The 21,333-nt window shown below is 35.1% G+C and overlaps 1 protein-coding gene across 1 annotated transcript; it reads right to left on the bottom strand.

The window, feature by feature from the left end:
- Nucleotides 1-19,830: 19,830 nt before the first annotated feature.
- LOC149559136 (zinc finger protein STOP1 homolog) lies at nucleotides 19,831-21,008 on the bottom strand. Its single transcript, XM_089828373.1, has one exon. The coding sequence runs from the start codon at nucleotides 20,998-21,000 to the stop codon at nucleotides 19,975-19,977; it is 1,026 nt and encodes a 341-aa protein (XP_089684499.1). The 5' UTR covers nucleotides 21,001-21,008; the 3' UTR covers nucleotides 19,831-19,974.
- Between the last annotated feature and the right edge of the window lie 325 nt (nucleotides 21,009-21,333).

Consider the following 21,333-nt stretch of genomic DNA (forward strand, 5'->3'; position numbering starts at 1 on the left):
TTTGTAAGGTTTTTCATCTTGTGCAACAACAGGGGCCTCCTCTTTAAGAAGATGCTCTTTCTTTTGAACATTAGACTTCAAAATGTCCATATCTCCAAAGACATAAAAATGTAAATTAGAGGATCTCTCCTCTAATTTCTTGTTTAATTCTTGTAAGGAAGCCATTCTCCTAAGAAAGTTATCTCTTTCAATGATAGTATTCAAGATAATTTTATCCTTTTCATTTTCCTTTTCCAAGAGCAGATGTCTAGCTTCCTCTTCTACAACTCTCCTCCTAAGAAGGACAAGTTCTAGATACAACTCCTTGTAATCTATAGTAGAAACTTCAAAATCTACTAGATCATCTAAATCTATAAGATTTGATACATATGGTTATTGTCTATGACTAAAACTTGTATTCAAGTTCTTCCTAAAACCCCAACTGTGGTTCATTTTATTTACCAAGTTTGGTCTATAAGGGATACTCACCACAAGAGACATATTTTTATCATGAAAAACTATTTGTTCCCTAACTGGGGCTATGCAAGCTTCTCCCAATAAGGTAGCCTCTTCTGATTAAATAATCTTGGAGGATGACTCCTTTTCTACCGTAAGATGATATAATGATTGGGTTAGTATATTACCTCTGGGAACCCATCCAGAATTAAACTCAGACTTCTTTTTTTTGGTGAACTTTCTTCCCCTAGGAGGTAACTTAGCAAATAGTGGTATTTCAGGCTGGTCCTTTGTAAAGGAAAATGTATTCTTCTTCTTCTCAGCCATTTCTTTAGGATTTTCCTAAAATTTATAGCACTAGCTACAAAACCTTAGACTTCAATCACCACCCTATGAAGGGAAAGTATAAAATGAAGCCTAAAGAATGAAAAATAACACAAAAGTTTGATAACAATAACCTTGAAACAAAACAAAATGAAAATCCTAACATACAAATTAGTGTAGAGTAGTCCCCAAAAGTGTCACCATTTTGTTAGATTTCTTTCTAGTCAGGAACATATCAAGTGTGTTTAAACCTTATACTAGGAAACAAAGATAGGGACAAGCCTATGGATGAGCTAAATCCTATATTCAACAAGGGTAAATCTTAGTTCTGGGCCAATATTAACAGAGTCATCAAGACTCACTTCACTTTATGCTCTGCAAGGCCAAAGTGGGAAAACCTAAGGGATTAATCTCAGTAACTTGATACTCTTTTCTTCAAAGGTTGTTCCTTACAACGGAAATGGTCAACATTCTTCTATGATTTTCTGATAAACTTTTTGAGCACAATAGCTAACTACAACCAAAAGGTAGATGCAAATAATTAATGACCAGCACTTTTATCTATTGATACATGAAATGGTAAATTGATTTGTTGTTATAAATATTCTACAATTAAGTAAATCATCAGTTTATCCTTGAGCTTTGAAATAGACTAGTGTCTTATCCAATGGGATATAGAGTCAAAGATTAGTAGATTTTGACCTTTTAATCAACTTTGGATTAAAGTTGTTAGTATTGAACTTCAAGTTTCATTCTTACCATATCCTTTTCACAAACCCTAAACCTTATCAATTACAAAAAGCATTTATCTAATTCTTTAAATTAGTAACAATCAATAAGAGATATACAATTTGTGTAAATTGCATTAAACTGAATGAAATTTGTTCATATCAGTCCCAAGATTATGAATATATGAGAAAGGAGAAAAAAATCAAAGATAATGATAATTAAGGGAAATTCCTTCTTCTTAAGATCTTTACAATGCTATCAAAAACTCATCATACAACCTAGAAAACCAACCATTGGTATCAAATATTCACTTTTTATATTCAGGTATGTAATAACTAAACTCATTCACATAACCACAGAACAAATGGAAGGACTGCAAAATAATATATAACAATGAGAAAAATTCTACAGATACCTGACCTCTACTCTTCATCTTGGAAATCCATATATAAGATTGCAACAAGATATTGATGAGAGGAGGACATATGTCAAAAAGAAAAAGATCAATCAGAAAAAAGAAAAAAAGAAGTAGTTGAGACAGTAAATGAACATTTATATCATGCTTTTGATTTTTCTCCTCTTTTTCCTTCACCATCCTTCATGAGAAATATCTCAACTACTTCCTGCCGGCAAAGCCTTAATCTCTCCTACCACCTCCCAAACATAAATTTTCCTTTTTGTGGGCTAATGTGTAGTTTTGATCTCTTGCAAATCTTGAGTACCTTAGGTCCACCTCGCATCCATAATTTCTTTTGATTCAACAATAAATTTATTTAAATCTATTTCTGCTTTAAGAATAGAATTAGTTAAGTTATTGTATGGGATATCATAATTATCCTAAAAAATTGACACTGTAGCCTCCTAAGTTTAAATGGCACCAAAGGAATTGTACCATTCCTACCAATCTATCATTATGCTAGTAGCATCCAAAATTGATGGTATACAGTGTTGTATTCCCTAAGATAAAAATTTTAGTTTTCCTTGTATGATTTGTAATTTTCTAGTGAAGAAACCAATCAACTCTTTGACTATTTCCAAACCCTCCTTCACTGTGATGATTTTTTTAGGCAAATTTGGCTTTTTAGCCATTAGCACAATGAGCATCTCAAAAAGTTATATGTATGGCCCCCAAAGATTAAATGTGTGTTATAGCCATGATAGTGCCTCATTGCAAAATTGCTCAGCACTTTGTAAAGCAATGTAAAAATTATGAGCCTATTGTGAAATATTTTTCAAAATTTCAATCCTATGGCCTATCAAAATCTTAAGGACAACTATCCTTATCTCTCCTCCCTACTGAGTATATTGAGAATCAATGCTCATCCTCCTAGGTTCTGATGTTTCCTCTTCTCCCAAATCCTTTATTTGTGTTGGGGATTCAGTTGTATCCCTGGCTAGCTATTGTTGGTCTTCCTATTTAGGTTCTAGTCCTATAGCAACTACCTACTCTACCTATGTAAGTTTCTTTTTGAGAGATGCAACTTCATTTTTAAGTGTTTGGACCTTGGCCTCAAGCTCTACAATTCTTTTCTTATTCACATGGATCTTTCTAAGCTCATCTTCATAGAGACTTCTCACATGTATGTAATCATGTATGGACTTAGAAAGTCTAGTTTCCATTTCCTCTACCTTGGCTTCATTCATAAATGAAAAATGTTTCAATGCCTTAGAAATCTCTATGATAGAGTTTCCCTATAGAGTCCACACAATCATATTACCTTGTTTAGTGCATTGTACATCCATTAGTTTTGGCTTGTTGGATGAAGGATCTATGCTTTTTAAACTACTAGAGATTTGGTATCAATATTGAAAACAGCTCCTCTCTATAATAGATTTGCACCAAATGCCTCATATGAAATGGCTTTTTCCTACCTTCTTATTTGATCAAGCATGAAAGCTTGTTCCAAGTCCCATATAGGCACCAATAACATATCACTTCTTTGTACTAGATCTCTGGCCTCCTCTAGAGTTGTAACTTCACTTTCAGGATCATAGGCCTATAGCTTCTCATCCAATTCCATCTTCTGCTCATTTGATTCTCCTAGTTTCATCTTTAATACTAGCTCACTATGTTTTATATTATATAAAAGGCTCTTGAATGTAGGAGATTTGATGAATTCATCATCTTCCAAAATTGTTGGGCTTGGATGATCCTATCATCAAGATTTGCTACTACTAACTCCATGTCAGTGAGTGTAATCTTAGTTGCATTTATTTTGTCTTGGAGGTAATTTTTTCTTAAGTTAGTAAAATACTAACAACTCCCAGGTAAGATCTACAGTGTCCTCTATTCCACCTCAACAGGGATATGGACAATCTTGTGTCTCTTATTTCCCTTTGTAACCCATGATACTTGAGGCACATCATCTCCTTCTATTTCCAAGGTCACATTAGGTTTAGGGCTATCAGGGAAAACCCTATCTTCTTCTCCTATAGGTCCTTTAGGCATCTTAGTCAAGATATCAACATGATCAGTGACCATCTTCTTGATCCTCTAAGGATAGGAAATATCCATGTAAAATTCCATAAATTGTGAATCTTCTCTCTTCAATTCTCTATCAACCCTCAAAACATCATCTAGCTTCACTAGCTATCAGTTACCTCACCCTCTGCAACTATGTTTGGAATGACATCATCATGGGGTATTTCCTTAGTGCTAGGCAGTACATAATTTCTCATTTCTTTAAGGGTGACCCTCATCCAATTATTAGGGTCATACATTTTATAGGGATTGGTTGACAAATTGAAATGATGGAGGAAAGAATGAATTTTATCTAGGGCTTCTTTCCCAATTGTAAAATCCCCAATCCTAAAATACCTTACACAAGAAAGTGCCCTTATGCGCTTTGGGTCCTAGATACTCGCTATTGACCATATGAATTCAGTTAAACCCAATCTAGGAGGGATAAAATTTGGTAATGTATGGAGTTGTTGAGGACAACCATAGACTCTCATTAATGAAAATGTTGGAAATAAGAAAATGTCCCCCCAATTATGATCTAATATTTTACCCTGAGGAAGCAGGGCAGGCCTCAAAAGGCTCACTAAAATCTTAGGTGCCCTAAAGTAACCTGGATCTAACATTTTTGTTATTACAACACTAAAATTATTGAAAAATGAGACATGAACTAGTACAACTCCATTTGCATTAGATGTATGGTCAATGAAATCAAAGCTCACATACCCTACACTCTTGTAGAGGATCAGGTGCAACAATGAATGGTGATGGAATTTGAAGTCCTTTAATTCTCCACTCTAAAACCTGGCAATATTTTCTCTCATCACCTCCAAAAGATAGGTGACATAGTCATACTCCCCACCATGGTAGGAGTCTTGCACATCTCTAGAAATTATTAATTCAGCTCCATAAAGTATATCAGTTCCATCCTTGCCCACCACTTTGTGGACACTATAAAGTGTCTTTACAAAATAAATTTTTTAACTTGTTTAGAGGCATCATTTTTTCTACCCTTTTATGGTAATCACCCACATTCTTCAAGTCCATGGAAATATGTTGTAGCATAGTTTTCCCAGTGTAAGATTTGGTATTCACTTCAAACTTTCTCTACAAATCCATTAAATCCATAGGCTGGCCCATTGCTCCATCCAGTTTGAAAGCCTTAATGAATGATTCATGATAAGTGTACATAGAATGGTTCCATCTTTCTTATGAAAATATTTGGTGGCTGAATTGTAGCAACAAAATAGGGCCTTCATCAAGTCCACATCTACAAAAACTTCTGGAAATATCAATTTGGCTAATTTCTTCTTCCATGGGTTACACACAGGAATATTTTTCTCCCTGTTATAATAAAAGTATTTAAAAAGTTCAAAACCAGTAACACCAAGGCACAATGCACCTCTACAAAGAGCATATGGGTCGCTAAAGGCATGATCATCTGCAGCATTGGCATTAGAAGAACCAAGGAAAAATTTTATCCATTCTTCTACAAACCTATTTGATTTCCTCTGTCTTGTTTTTCGCACCTTTAAAAGTTGAAGTCTCTACAAATCCCATGTCTGATGCTTGAATTTTTTCCACCTCTTTATCAGATATCTTCACAATATGCTAGCAAATATAGTATGTAAATCAATCTCAAATTCTGAAAAAAATTGACTTTATATGCTGAAAGCTCTGAAACTGATCAAATTCTCTTTCTTTGCAAATGACACACTTTATCTATGAAGTAGGAAAGCCTTTACAATTCAATATATGCAAATAATGTTCACTTTGCATTGATTTTTAGTATGCTTGAAACATAATATCAATTTATTCTATCAACTTATGGGAGCATTGCCATTACTATCCAGTAATGCACCTTTTGTACTATGCTCAAATCTTATTGGTCGAGAAGCTATTTGTCGTTTCCAGCTCAGAAAAGTGACCTAACACTTTTAATGTCAAAATAGGGCCTATGATCCTATGATCATGACTAATGAAAAGACACCTCATATTATCTTACAGTTGAAAAAATAGTTTCCCAATGTTATGAAACCCTTTGAAAAACCCTTATCGAATAGTCAAAAGCTATAACAAAATACCTTATGATCTTACGACTCCTAAGTTGTCATGGCGTTGGTGCTAAGGTTTTCTTCCTCTACGACCTTTTGGCAAACATCTTACCTTAAGATTGTGTAGCATCTTAATTTAACTTGTTTCAACCTACGATCTTAAGATTGTGGTATTTTTTGTTATTCTGTAATATCTTTGGTTACCTTTGAAACTTCTACAATACTATAAGAAGAAGTTAACCTTCTCTATCGTAACATCATGGGCTTTAACTTTTCCATTTGTGATCCAATGACTGTGGCTTACACATAACATTAGAGCATATTATTTATTAACCTAAGATCTTATGATGAACTATATATCATAAGATCGAAGATCACCATGTACTATTGAAACTTAATATGAAAATATGTTCTAGCCCCATTGCTCCAACTAAGCATACATTTGGTATTCATACCACAATCTGGAAAATAAGGAATGGACACATTTCTGATAGCACATCATCACTTTTTCTTGTCTTCAATCTCCTTAGGATCTTATGATCAGCATCACAATAGCCAAATATTTTCTTTAAGATCTTAAGATGCCTACTACTTCGTAACATCATAACACCTTCTTTCATTGTCCCCAATGCCACGATCACCTCCCTTGTTGTAATTTCATAGAGGATGAAATGCAAACCATCCAAACTGCCATACGATCATACGATACAAAGGAAATTCTAAGATCGAGAGGATTAACTTTATCATCCATGATACCACAACACACCATTTATCTTAAGATTGGGACATTGAAAACTCTTCCTCACAATACTCCGCTAGTCCTTTATCGTAACATCGTTGAAAATGATGTAAAAGAAAAAATGAAATCCCACTGCTTTAATACCTAGGGTTGGGGCCTAAACTCTGATTTTATGAAGATTTCTTATAATATGAGAGAAAATCAAAACCCTAGGGCACTAACAACCAAAACACTAACAATACAACCTTAACAATCACAACACTTTAGTATTTTTAGCATAAATTTTGAAAATTAATCTTAGTGAAAATAGGAGCTATAAAATTGTATAATTTGATACATACATATGTAACAATTCTTAAATTTCAAATAAATAGATTGAAATAATTAGTAATTTAGCAATCTTTTAAATGATATAGAATCTTCAGTAAAAAATTATATTTAAATATAATCATTGAATCAAAATATTTCATTAGAAAATATATATCTTTATCAGATTTTACTACCTTGATCCAAGTACAATCCACCATAATATAGATAGTTGGCCTAATGAATGAAGAGTAAACATAAATATTATATGACAAAAACAATTAGAAAAAAAATTGAAAAAAATCTACTATTTTATAGAATTCAACTCCATTGAAAAGTATGATGATAATAATTAACTGTAAAGAAAGATTAAAATTATAAATATGTAATTGAAGATAAACTCTGAAAATCTAAGACGTGAAAGTACACAAGTATGATTTGATAAAAAAAGAGCTTTCACTTTTTACAGCCAGTGATAGAAATTGGATGACTCTTTATCAATGTTTTTAAAATGTATGAAGCTATCCCTAGTTAGAATAATAACAACTTTCAATAAAATTATTAACTATGGAGTTTCTGTCAGCTCATATCTTGCAATCATATGCAAGACCATTTCTAGGTTAACTTGAGATACATGCCTTATTCAAGTGTTTTAACTCAACAGAAAGCTGCCTCAATTTTTCTAATAAAGCGAAATAAACTGCACATGACTAAATTAACAAAATCTTGCCAGCAGATTTTGTTGGGAAATTGTGATCACAACATTTTGTAGTCTAAATGGAGAATTGAAAGAGTGGAGAGACTAATTTTGCACATTAATTACTATTATAAAACTGTACTCTTACAAGATAACGTATCTTTGGAGTGATGGGTAGTTCATAGCAAGATTTTTTGACAAGAATACTTTGTTGGTGTTTTTTTGGTAGACTAGAATTTTTTATTTTACTTTCTTGTGAATTCTATATAACTACCTTGAAGAACCCATTCTATATGATTCGCATCCATGTAACTTTAATTGCCACTACAATCAATGCTGATTATAAATCCTACTTTAACAGAAATACATTCAATAGAAGCACTGTCAATTTAAGAAAAATAGTACAACAATACACATGGATAAATCATGTGTTTGTTTGGTTATTCTCACCAGATTGAGCAATAATAGAAAAATCTACAAGGAAATTTTTTTGATGGCAATTGTGTTAGAAAATTTAATGCAGCATTGACATTTGCCCCTTGAGCCAAATGCTCACCTACCCCCCTAACGTCCAAAACAGATAGAAAAAATAAGACGGGTAGGTGAGGTTTTCAAATTTTGAAAAGAGGGGGAAAATGGAATGTGAAAAAAAGAATGTTTATTCATTCATTCATTCAGTCAGATTATTCAGAGTTTCAGTCTAGCAGAGCAGAGAAAAGGAAGAAGAATAAAGTGGTCAGCAGATCCACTTGTTGCAAAGACAAAAGGAAGTATGTTTAGTGTCTCCAGTTGCACGTGACTCCTCTGTTCATTCTGTGAGTTGGTTGTTGTTTTGTTTTGTCCTGTTGAAGCAGTGAATGCTCTAGGTACCTTTGTATGCAGCCAATAGAGCTGCAAGTTTAAAAGTTTATTGAAGTTTGAAGTATTATCAGTTTAGGGTTATTTTAGGGTTTTTTGGTTGAAGCCGAATGCTCCTATATTTTTTTAATAGTTTAATAAAAAATTGAATAGAAAGCAAGTAGGCATACTTGAATCTATCTTCCTCTTCTATTTATTGCATTTGACAAGTTTGTTTGAAAAGTTAAAGCTTTGGCCTTTATGGTTTTAATGGTGAAAGGATTCACATTGAATTTCTCTAAGTTATAATATTTCAGTTGAAACAAAACACTCGGCACCTACTGCATTTTTGTGCCGAGCTCTTCAAGTGCCAAGTATTTTCTTTGTGAGCCGAGCTCACTCAGCATCAATTAGTGTTGAGCTTTCTCCTTTGTGTGCCGAGTTTACTCAGCACCTATTGCCTATCACTCAGCACATCAAGTGTCGAGCAATCTATCACTCGACACCTTCCTATATTGAGCAAGTGCCGAGCAAAACTAGCACTCGGCACCTTCATGTGCCGAGCATTTTTTTAAGTGTCGAGTAAAGACTTTAGGTTTAGGTTTGTGAGTTGTAATTTAAGTTTATAATATTTCTCAGATGGTATCAGAGCTTTGAGGCCCCACATCCATAGTGAGTTAGGGGATTTGATTTTCTTGCGATATTTGACATGGTAGGAGATGCAGGAAAGATATGGCAGCAACCACCATCCTTTAATGGGTAAAATTATGATACATGGACAAAGAAGATGAAAACCACAATGGTTGTAAATGATTTGTAGGAGTTTGTGGTCAATGGATTCAATGATGTAACAAACCCAACTCAGTACGCTGCTCTCACAAATGCACAAAAGACTCATTTGAAAGAGTCAAAGAGGAAGGATGTTAAGGCATTAAGTTTGATTGAAGCAGCAATGACAGAGACAATATTCTCAAAGATTGCAGCAGAAAATTATGCAAAGGAAGCATGGGATATCCTTGAGATGAACTTCAAGGGGACTAATAAAGTCCATACTATAAAGTTACAGAACATAGGGAGGGAGTTTGAGAACCTTCAAATGAAGGAAAATGAATCAGTTGCAGACTTCAGTTCAAGGACCTCCAATGTGATTAACCAACTGAAGTCAAATGGAGAATACTATCAAGAGCAGAGGATAGTGTAAACGATATTGAGGATTTTACCTCATAAATATGACAATTTGGTCATGACCATAGAAGAGGCAAAAGACCTCACTATTTTGACAATGGATGAGTTGATGGGTACACTTCAAACCCATGAGCACAACATCAATAAATCTACTTCTTCATCTTCCCAAGAGCAAGAATTCAAGGCTCAATAAAATCCAAGAGGAAGGGGGAGAGAAAGAAATGGCTCAGGTAGAGGCCGAGGAAATGGAGGACAAAGAAATGCTACATCAGAAAGCTCAGGAAGAGCAGATGGAGCAAGTAGCTCACAAAATACCTCAAGAGGAGGTAAGAAAAACTACAACTCAAGTAAGAGTAATGTAGAATGCTACTACTATCATAAATATGGGCATTATGCAAGTGAATGCTGGAAAAAGTAGAAAGATCAATCAGGACAAGAAAATGTGGCTTACGTGAATATGGAAAGTGAAAACACTGCCTTCATCATGTGTAATGTTGGTGAAGAAGGAAGCCCTGAGGTTTGGTACCTCGACAGTGGATGTAGCAACCACATGAGTGGTAATGAAACCTTGTTTTCATTCATTGACAAGAGTTTCAAATCTAAGATTAAGATGGGTAACAATGGAACCCTACTAGTTGTGGGCAAAGGATCTGTTATGGTCTGCACCAAGAAAGGTGAGAAGAAAGAAATACAAAATGTGTATTTCGCCCCTGGTATGAAGCACAATTTGATGAGCATTTCTTAGCTCATTCAAAATGGATACAAAGTGCTGATGGAAAAAGACAAGTGTGTCATCCATGAAAAAGATGGGAGCAAGAACTTACTTGCAGCAGTTCAAATGAAAAAAAATAGAATGTTTCCCTTGAGGATAGAGACATGTTTCTCATCTCAAGTTTGTGTTGCACTTCACACACAATTAGCTCTAAAGAGTGTGAGTAAAGACCCTTCATGGTTGTGGCATCTCAGGTATGGTCATCTTGGCTATGCTAGTTTAAATTTCTTATCAAATAAAAGAATGGTAGATGGTTTGCCACGTGTAGGAAATTCTTGTGACAAGTGTGAGGCTTGTATTTTGGCTAAGCAACATAGGCTTCCCTTTAATTCTAAAAATTCTAGTAGGGCTACTTATCCATTAGAGTTAGTGCATACCGACCTAGTCGATCCTATGCAAGTTACTTCCATTGGGGGGAGTACTTATTTCATGACATTCATTGATCATTTCAATTGTAGGACATGGGCGTATTTCTTAAAGAATAAATCTGAAGCATTTGATAAATTTGTAAAATTTAAAGCCTAGGCTAAAAGAGAATGTGGATATTATATCAAGGTCTTAAGATTAGATAGAGGAGGGGAGTATACCTCCAATTTTTTTGTAAATTTTTGCAGGAAACATGGCATAAAGAAAGAGCTCACAACCAACTATACACCATAGCATAATGGAGTGGTTGAAAGAAAGAATAGGACCATTGTTGAAATGGCAAGGAGCATGATGAAGGAGAAAAGTCTCCCAACTGAATTTTGGAGAGAGGTTGTGGTAACAACAATTTACCTAATTAATAGTGTCCTACACAGGCAGTCTGTGGCAGAATTCCAATGGAAACATGGTCACAAGGAAGATGGACAGTTGAACACCTAAGGGTGTTTGGATGTGTTGCATATGCACATGTGCCTAAAGAGCAAAGGCAAAAATTGGATGACAAGGGTGTGAAGTGCATCTTCATAGGGTATAGCTCAGAATCAAAGGCATACATTGTATGACCCATTGAACAACAAGATGACTCTTTCAAGAGATGTGGAATTTCTTGAAAATCAGTCTTGGTATGGTTCAATTAATGAGTCACCAAGGACTTCTAGTAAAGTGCCAATTATGAGTGAAGAAGATGCTGATGAACAGAAAGAAGAAGAAGGAGTAAGTAGAATAAAAGGAAAGTAGGTTCAGTCATTGCCGAGCTCCTCTAGGCATGACTGAGTGTTAGTGCCGAGTAATAGTGAAGACTGAGTTGGTCAAAAAAGAAGCAGCAGTGAAGATTCTGATCCCACACTCTCCTCCCTTTTACCAAGAAATACCAAGAGTCTTAGGGAGATATACCAAGATGAAAGGTATGAAGATTATGAGGAGAGTGTTAATTTTGTATTATTTTTTCATAGTGATCCAATATATTATGAAGAAGCTATTAAGGAAAAAAAATGGTGTAAGGCCATGGATGAGGAAATAGATGCTATAGAAAAAAATGAGACATGGGAGCTAACTGAATTGCCTCCCAAGAAGCATGTGATTGGAGTAAAATGGGCCTATAAGACCAAATGCAATGCTGAAGGCAGATTGATAGGCATAAGGCAAGGCTAGTAGTCAAGGGCTACAAATAGCAGTATGGAAGAGACTATGATGAGACATATGCCCCTGTTGCAAGAATGGAAACCGTGCATGTTGTCATAGCAATTGTAGCTCAACACAAGTGGAAGGTACTTTAAATGGATGTGAAGTCTGCCTTCCTAAATGGTGTATTGAAAGAAGAAGTATATGTGGAGCAGCCACCTGGTTATGAAGTTGCAGGTGAAGGGAACAAAGTATATAGATTGAAGAGAGCTCTTTATGGGCTCAAGAAAGCTCCAAGGGCATGGTGCAATAGGACTGACTCATATTTGATGAGTAATGGCTATAGCAAAAGCAATGGTCAGCCCACTCTTTACATCAAGGCAGCAGATGGTAATGTATTGATTTTTGTCTTGTATGTAGATGACTTGATTTTTATTGGTAATGATAAGGCTCTAATTGGTGAGTTTAAAGAGGCCATGAAAAGTGAATTTGAAATGACAGACCTAGGTCTCTTGAAATACTTTCTAGGCATAGAAGTAAAACAAATGCATGACGGCATCTTCATCTCTCAAGAAAAGTATGCAGGGCAGATCTTGGAGAGATTCAAAATGCAGAATAGTAAGGCAGCCCCCACACCAACAGCAATAGGTTTGAAGTTGAGCATACAAGATAACAACAAAAGAGTGGATCCAACACTATACAAGAGTATGGTTGGAAGTTTAATGTATTTGACAACAACTCGGCCAGAGCTAATGTATGCAGTAAGTCTGATTTCCAGATTTATGAAAACACCAAAGGATTCCCATTGGCAAGTGAGAAAAAGGATCCTAAGGTATGTGAAAGGTACCAAGGGATTTGAAATTTTGTATATTGAAAATGATGATTTCAAGTTGGTGGGATACACAGATAGTGATTGGGCCAGAAGTATAGATGATAGGAAGAGCACTTCCGGATACATGTTTCATATGGGATCGGGTGCAATTTCATGGGCATCCAAGAAGAAACCTATTGTTGCTAAATCTACAACAGAGGCTGAATACATTGCAGCAAATGCAGTAGCATGTCAAGTAATTTGGCTAAGGAGGATCTTGATAGATTTGAATGAAAGGCAAGAGGTTGGAACCACAATTTATTGTGACAACATCTCATCAATTGCATTGTCCAAGAATCTAGTCTTCCATGGGAGAAGCAAACATATAGAGATCATATATCACTTTATTAGAGAGTTGGTGGAGAATGGGGATATCAAGATGGATTTTTGCAAGTTTGAGCAGCAGCTAGAAGACATCTTTACTAAACCTTTAGGCATTGGATCTTTTGTACACCTAAGAGAGTGTCTTGGTGTAGTTGATGTGAATCAATAGTGATCCTTGCCTATTTAGCTCGGAACAAAGGGGGAGTGTTGGAAAATTTAATGCAGCATTGACGTTTGCCCCTTGAGCCAAACACTCACCTACCCCCCTGACGTCTAGAATAGACAGAAAAATTAATACGGGTAGGTGAGGTTTTCAAATTCTAAAAAGAGGGGGAAAATGGAATGTAAAAAAAAAGAATGTTTATTCATTCATTCATTCAGTCAGATTATTCAGAGTTTTAGTTTAGCAGAGCAGAGAAAAGGAAGAAGAAGAAAGTGGTCACCAGATCCACTTGTTGCAGAGACAGAAGGAAGTATGTTCAGTGTCTCCAGTTGGTTGTTCATTCTGTGAGTTGGTTGTTGTTTTATTTTGTCTTGTTGAAGCAGTGATTGCTCGAGGCACCTTTGTATGCAACCATTAGAGCTGCAAGTTTAAAAGTTTATTGAAGTTTGAAGTATTATCAGTTTAGGGTTATTTTAGGGTTTTTTGGTTGAAGCTGAATGCTCCCAGATTTTTTTTAATAGTTTAATGAAAGATTGAATAGAAAGCAAGTAGGCATACTTGAATCTATCTTCCTCTTCTATTCATTGTATTTTACAAGTTTGTTTGAAAAGTTAAAGCTTTGGCCTTTCTGATTTTAATGGTGAAAGCATTCACGTTGAATTTCTCTAAGTTATAATATTTCAATTGAAATAGAACACTTGGCACCTACTGCATTTTTGTGCCGAGCTCTTCAAGTGTCAAGCATTTTCTTTGTGATCCGAGCTCACTCGGCATCAATTGGTGTTGAGCTTTCTCCTTTGTGTGCCAAGTTTACTCAGCACCTGTTGCTTGTCACTCGGCACATCAAGTGCCAAGCAATCTATCACTCGACACCTTCTTGTGCCGAGAAAGTGCCAAGCAAAACTAGCACTCGGCACCTTCATGTGCCGAGCATTTTTTTAAGTGCTGAGTAAAGACTTTAGGTTTAGGGTTGTGAGTTGTAATTTAAATTTATAATATTTCTCACAAATTGATATGCAATATAAAATTGGTCCTGTAAGGTATTATTAGCTTTCAAGGATTTCTCCATTCAAACTCATCACAGTCAAAAAGCCTAACAATATTAACACAGTGGGAAATACGGCTTGAAACATTTTATATGGCTTTTCCTGCCTGTGCTACTAAGAGACATAAATGTTAAAGATAGTAATCAGAAAAAAATAATTAGCCTACTAATAGCCGCATGATTTGCATTGATAGGAAAAAGTACAGATTGCTTCTGTGATCTACAAAACAATAACAATGTGAATGAGCTCTGAACAAATATTTTAAAACATTTTTTCTTTTGTTATGTTGTCTCGGAAATAGAAATGAATGGAAACTCTTAAAATAATATTACACATAGCTCACCTGCATGCCAAAAGATACATGCAACTATGCCATTGTAATGTATCTATACAGGTGTTAGAGAGCCTACGCCTCCATGTTCTTGCATATTTTGACATCCTTCAAGCCCTTTGCAGATGGTGTGTCACTAGACATCTCTTCATGCCAAAGCTTAAAAACTAGAGCTGATGAAAAATTCAATAGTGATGAAAAAATGCCTAATGACTAATAGGTTATGTTTGATGAAATTTGAAGGAGAAGTTTTACAAGTTTTCAGATTTTTTTGAACTAATAATAATAATGGCCACTCAACATAATCAAAGATCACTTAATCTCACTCCACTGGCCTCATCTATACATTGAGTTCCTTATTAAAAAATGTTTACAGAAAAGAAAATATAAACTGTAGGTGAATTCTCCAATTAATTATTATCCTACAATGCCACCATCGCTCTTTGAACTCTATTTAATGGGACTTCTACTATTATTCATACCAACATTGCTCTTTTGACATTGCTTCCCGTTGCATGTAGATTTGGTTGTTCACTTTGGCTTCCTTTTGCAACGGTAGTGTTGAATACCAGAGGACATTTGACAACAATGATTTTTTAAAGTTGCAGTCCTTGGCGATTCTGCTATAACAAGATAGAGAATGATTTAATATGCACCACATTTGACTAGTGAGTTTCAGACCTAAAAACAGAAAAATAAAATTTGAAAAAATGGAATTCTCAATAGAGACAATTATAAAAGCATATTCCAAGAACTATATTTATGCTAAATGAACTTTATATATTTATAGTTTAAAATTAATAATCTAGAATTTTAAAAAAGAAAATAAGAGCAGGAAAGTAATGTCATTGCAACTGTTTATTGATTCTCTGAATTGAGTCCCTAATTTCATTGAGAGATTGTTCCCAAAATCACAAATCTATCCAAGTGAGTGCCACCGATGATGAGATAGGAGCTCTTCCTAACAGGAACATTACTGAGAAGTTACATTTAAAAAAATAGATGAAATTAAGCTTTATATTATTATCATTATGCAATTTTCCCATTTTCCCAACAATCTCCCCTTTATGGGCATCTGCATTGTGATTGTCCGGACACCCATGGTCGATTGTTGTCAAGGAAGAGAGGAATACATTTTTTAACAGCACTCTCGTCCTTGCACAGGCAAACCAAAACCTCTTTACTGTTAGGAAAAATGCCTATGTGGGTAGGATATTCACGAGTGGATTTGCTGAAAAGCCTTCAAAAATTGGAAAATAAGTTGGATTGACAACTATAAAAATGCAATTTGACAACCTCCAACCTCTTTTTGCGTCCTTTAAATATCACTACAGATATTATTACTTAAGAATGAAGTGCCCTATTTAAATAGTATGCAGTGAAATGGATTAAAGTGGGGCATTTATATCATCAATCCTGCTAGGAATACTTTATACAGTACGGGGGTGCAGTGAGCGGCTACAAACTAACAACCAGTGATAGAAATTGGATGACTCTTTATCAATGTTTTTAAAATGTATGAAGCTATCCGTAATTAGTATAATAACAACTTTGAATAAAATTGTTAACTATGGAGTTTCTGTCAGCTCATAGCTTGCAATCATATGCAACACCCTTTCGAGGTTAACTTGAGATACATGCCTTGTTCAAGTGTTCTTAACTCACGAGAAAGCCGCCTCAAGTTTTGTAATCAAGCAAATAAACTGTACATGACTAAATTAACAAAATCTTGCTAGCAGATTTTGTTGGGAAATTGTGGTGACAACATTTCCGTAGTCTAAATGGAGAATTGAGAGAGTGGAGAGACTGATTGTGCACATTAATTACCATAAAAAAATCGTACGCTTACAAGATAACGTATGTTCGGAGTGATGGGTAGTTCATAGCAAGATTTGTTAACAAGAATAGTTCGTTGGTGTTTTTTTGGCAGACTAGAATTTTTTATTTCTACTTTCTCGTGACTTCTATATAACTACGTTGAAGAACCCATATACCATTTGCATCCATGTAACTTGAATTGCCGCTACAGTCAATGCTGATTGTAAATCCTGCTAACAGAAATACATTCAATAGAAGCGTTGTCAATCTAAGAAAAATAGTACAGAAATACAAATGGATAAATGATGTGTTTGTTTGGTTATTCTCACCAGATTGTGCAATAATAGAACAATCTACAAGGAAATTTTTTGATGGCAATTTATATACAATATAAAATTGATCCTGTATGGTTTTAATAGATTTCAAGGATTTCTCCATTCAAACTCATCACAGTCAAAAAGATTAACAATATCGACACGGGGGAATTACCGCTTGAAACTTTTTATATGGCTTTTCCTGCCTGTGCTACTAAGAGACATAAATGTTAAAGATAATAAACCAAAACACCTGTGCCATCAATGATGACCACCTGCAAACATGGTAAACCAAAACACTGTCAAAACAAAACACTGTCATTTCGAGATTCCAGTCTTCTCTTGCATTGAATCCTGCGGAATCATTGATCTGACCAGAGGAAATGTGCCAACAAGCATAGTGAATAGTTCGTTAGTAATGGTCGATCATTTCATGTCTATTTTAAAAGGAAAATTATCAAAGGCAACCAATGCAAAAGGATAATGAAACGATTTGATTGCTAGTGGAGTAGATGAATAATCACCAGTTATGCTGATTCCTCGGCAATAGTTCTCTGCTACGGAGGAACTAAAAAGTAAATGTTCAACTGGGCCACAGAATAAAGACATTCACACTGAATAACTTAAGACTCTTTCCATGATAACGAAAAAGATAAATATAATGTCTGTCAGAATTCATTTACCTAAAGAAATGGACATTGGTCTAATTTTTTATGTTACTCAAAATATACCCTATTAAGCTACAACTATTGAAGCTCAGATTGAAATTGAGCACAATGAAGACAATGACATTTACACTGAGAAGTTCGCAAACAACGAGAGAGAGAGTAGAACTAGTATCAGACACAAAAATGATCGCGATGTTAACCATTTGATATAAATTTTATTTTACGAAACTGGAAAATTTGCCAGATTCTTACAATTCAGGATACCATAAAATTTGCCAAATTCTGACAATTCCTATTTTATCAAAGGAGGGAAGAATGATATGGAGCATCTTCTTTAAATTTTACTACCCATGTTCTGACTGTGGAATTAATAGAATATAAGCTTTTTACCCTACTGCTTTCTACTGTTTCCGTTGTGTTATGTTGTTGTTTTGAGTTTTCTTCCATTTTGAGGTATGAATGTTATGTTGTGATATCAACCGCATGTTGGATATGTATCATTTTTAGAAAAAATAATTAGACAACTTTGGTGGGATGTGTCTTAAGGATAACCGAAGAGAAAGGAATGAAACTCAATATACTAAACAACTGGTCTTTATTTTCCAAGTATGTAATGGTTGCATTTTCAATGAGATTTAAGTAAAAGGGAAGACTATTTAAGTAAAAGAGAAGACTATTTAAATTTGAGCCTATTTATGTTTCATTATCAGTGCTTTTGATATTTGTTTTCTGTAGATTTTGTGTTTCAATTTTTTTAATTCTATTACAAATGATCTATTTGTAAATAGGATTCTAACAAGTTGCTCATTCTTTTGATATCATCAACTCTTACATGGCATGAGAGCTCATTCTTTACTATTCTATATAATATTAAAGTCTAATATATACTAAAATTATAATTTAAACAAAAAAAGATATTCTAAATATTTATAATTTAATTAACATTGATAATAGATATAAATTGTGGAATAACAAAGAGCAGCCCTATATTCATCTCTATCAAATATAACAGTATATTATCATAAAAGTATTTAAACTAAAAGTAAATATAATGGCATCTAGAACCGATACCACAAGTATAAATTCAAACTATTTGACCTCGATGTTATAATGACATTTCAATTTAAAAATGAAAAAGACTTACAACAGATAGAAAAGAAGAAAAAGAAAAAAGGGAACTTTCCGTTAAATATTTTAATCTCTACTATGGATGGCATCATGAAAAACAACCTTCATCATTGAAGATAGTAGTTTTGCATAATTTATTAAAATTGTTTAGTGTGTATTTTCTGGGTAGGCTATGTTTCTAATTTTGCATGAAGGTTTTTTATTTATGTGTGATCCCAAAATATTGAAGAAAAAATAGGAACACAATCTATCTGAAAAATAAAATAAACAACTTCTACCATGCTAAAATTAGAAAATAGGATGGTCAGACTGCATTATGTCGAATGATAGAGAAAAAGTTCTTTTATGAACACCGTATTAAGGATTTCAAATTCCTAAGTAATACTTGCTTAGAGGATTTAGACTATAGATCCTATTAGAGATTTTGCTCACTCTTGTTAGAAGTAACCTCATTGGAGAATTTAATAACAGACTAACCTTATTGGAAAATTTAATCTGCAAGGTTATTAAGACTTTCCTTAAATAGACTTAAGATAAAATTTACCTAAACATACCAACAGTCGTCATAAACGAATTGATTGCACCTTTAGAAAAATATCCATCTACAATTTTTTTCCTCTATCAAAAACATAATACTGCCCATAGAGCTAAAAGTGTTATCATAATAGTATCAGTAAAAGTTCCTGTCATAGTGACATTTAAATTCAAAAGTGAAAAGGACTTATGATGTATAGAAAATCAAGCAAATGAAGCATTCCATCAAATACTTTAATCCCTATTATGAAGGAAGCGTCCACCCAACAGAGACAATAGACTTTAATCTATTATTAAAAATTAAATTAAAATTACAAATCAATTACTTTAGAATTTATAAATAATTAATAAATTGCAATAAGCAGCAATTCCCTCGGCTGGATAGCCATTTTGCATGAGGAATAGCCAGACTGTATTAGATTAAATGAAAGAAGAAATATTCTTCTAGGAACATACTATTAGGATTTCAACATCCTTAAAAAAACTTGATCAGAGGTTTTGACTTCAGATACTGTTAGAGATCTTCTATTGTTAGAAGTGACCTCTTGAAAAATTTAATAACAATGTGACCGACCTTATTGGAAAATTTAATGAGATTGATCTCAATCTGCGAGCTTATTAAGACTTGCCTTTAAAAAATTAACTGAACAAGATTAATAGGAATAGAAAGAAACGAATCTGGAAAAACGTAGACGTTCAAGTGGCCCAAGGCAGATCTCCATCAGACCAAAATAGGGATCCATACAAGTCGTTCTCCTCTCTGTACTCGTCGAGAAAAGGAAAGTGAGTCTGGTGCCCCGCGTATTGAGAGTCTTGCATCAGTCTATCTTGGTCACCGCCAGAGGCATCTGATCCTTGTGCTAAAGTGGACAGACATATCGGTGCTAAATCTCGAACAGGAGCATCCAAGCATTCGCCTTTGCTGGTTGTGGTTGTGGTTGTGGGAGGCACGTACTGGTGGTGACCTTCCCGAGAGAGGGAGGCAACATTGCGGAACAACTTATTCTTGGTAGAAAACGTGGCGTTGCAGGAGCAGCGCCAGGAAGAGCGTCCGCATCTCTTTCCATGGGTTTTAAGATCAGTGAGAAAAGAGAAGTCCTTCCCACATCTGTTGCAGGCGTACATTTTGGGGCAGTGGCGTCTTCTGTAATGGTTCCTCAGGCACACCATCGATTTCAGGGGCTTGAAATTCGGATGCCCACCGTTCCGCCTGCAATCCTCTACTGGGCATGCAAAATACGATTCTCCTGCAACCCTCTTCGGCCCCTTCGATTTGAGGGCCTCGTGTGTTTTGTATTGCTCCCCGTGGGATCGCATGTGAATGCGGACATTCCCACCTCGCCTGAATCCTTTCCCGCACACCTCGCAGAAATGGACGAGCTCTGCCAGAATATCGCCTTCCTTGACCGTTATAATCTCTTCCTCCTTTGGCAACTGCGACAGAATCGAAGCAGATGTGTGGATGATCTCGCTCAGGACCAAATCCAGGGATAGTTTCGCTCCATGAAGATTCTGTTGCTGCTCAGGATCGTACTCACTCCTGAAAACCTGCTCCAGTTCATGGGCTTTCTCACCAAGGCATGAAAGCTTAGACGTCAGAGCAAACAGATCTCTTCTCTCCTCTCCCCGCTCACTGGGAGTCTCCAGCTGTGAACAATACTCTGCACTTGGACCTTCCACGGCTTCGCTACTCCCGCAAATCCCAATCTCTTCCATCAACATGCTAGGGCAATCTCGCCCTAGTTTCTTTGCTCGTTCGAGAGGAAGGCCACGCGAAGCTTCCTAAAGGCACCTCCTCATGGGAAGCTTCATTTTTTAATGGATGTTTTGAGAATAGAGCCTTTATCCCTATCAATACTAAGTTAAATTTCAACATAAATTTTTATTTTATTTCAGTTATTCAAGTAGATTGTAGCTCTTGCTGTCGGGTAGAAAAATACATCAAAGTGAAACAATGCGTATTGAAAAAGAAATCATTCAACTAAGAATACATTTGAACAACTAGGAAGTAGAGTATAACAAACACATTCTATAATTTTTAATCATAAGACCCAA

The sequence above is a fragment of the Cupressus sempervirens genome, chromosome 5 (assembly GCF_028749045.1).
Source record: "Cupressus sempervirens isolate cs-2001-9-10 chromosome 5, ASM2874904v1, whole genome shotgun sequence".
Lineage (NCBI taxonomy): Eukaryota > Viridiplantae > Streptophyta > Pinopsida > Cupressales > Cupressaceae > Cupressus > Cupressus sempervirens.

Excerpts from the sequence above, each read along its gene's own strand:
- LOC149559136 (XM_089828373.1), bottom strand. The coding sequence starts at position 21,000 with ATGTTGATGGAAGAGATTGGGATTTGCGGGAGTAGCGAAGCCGTGGAA.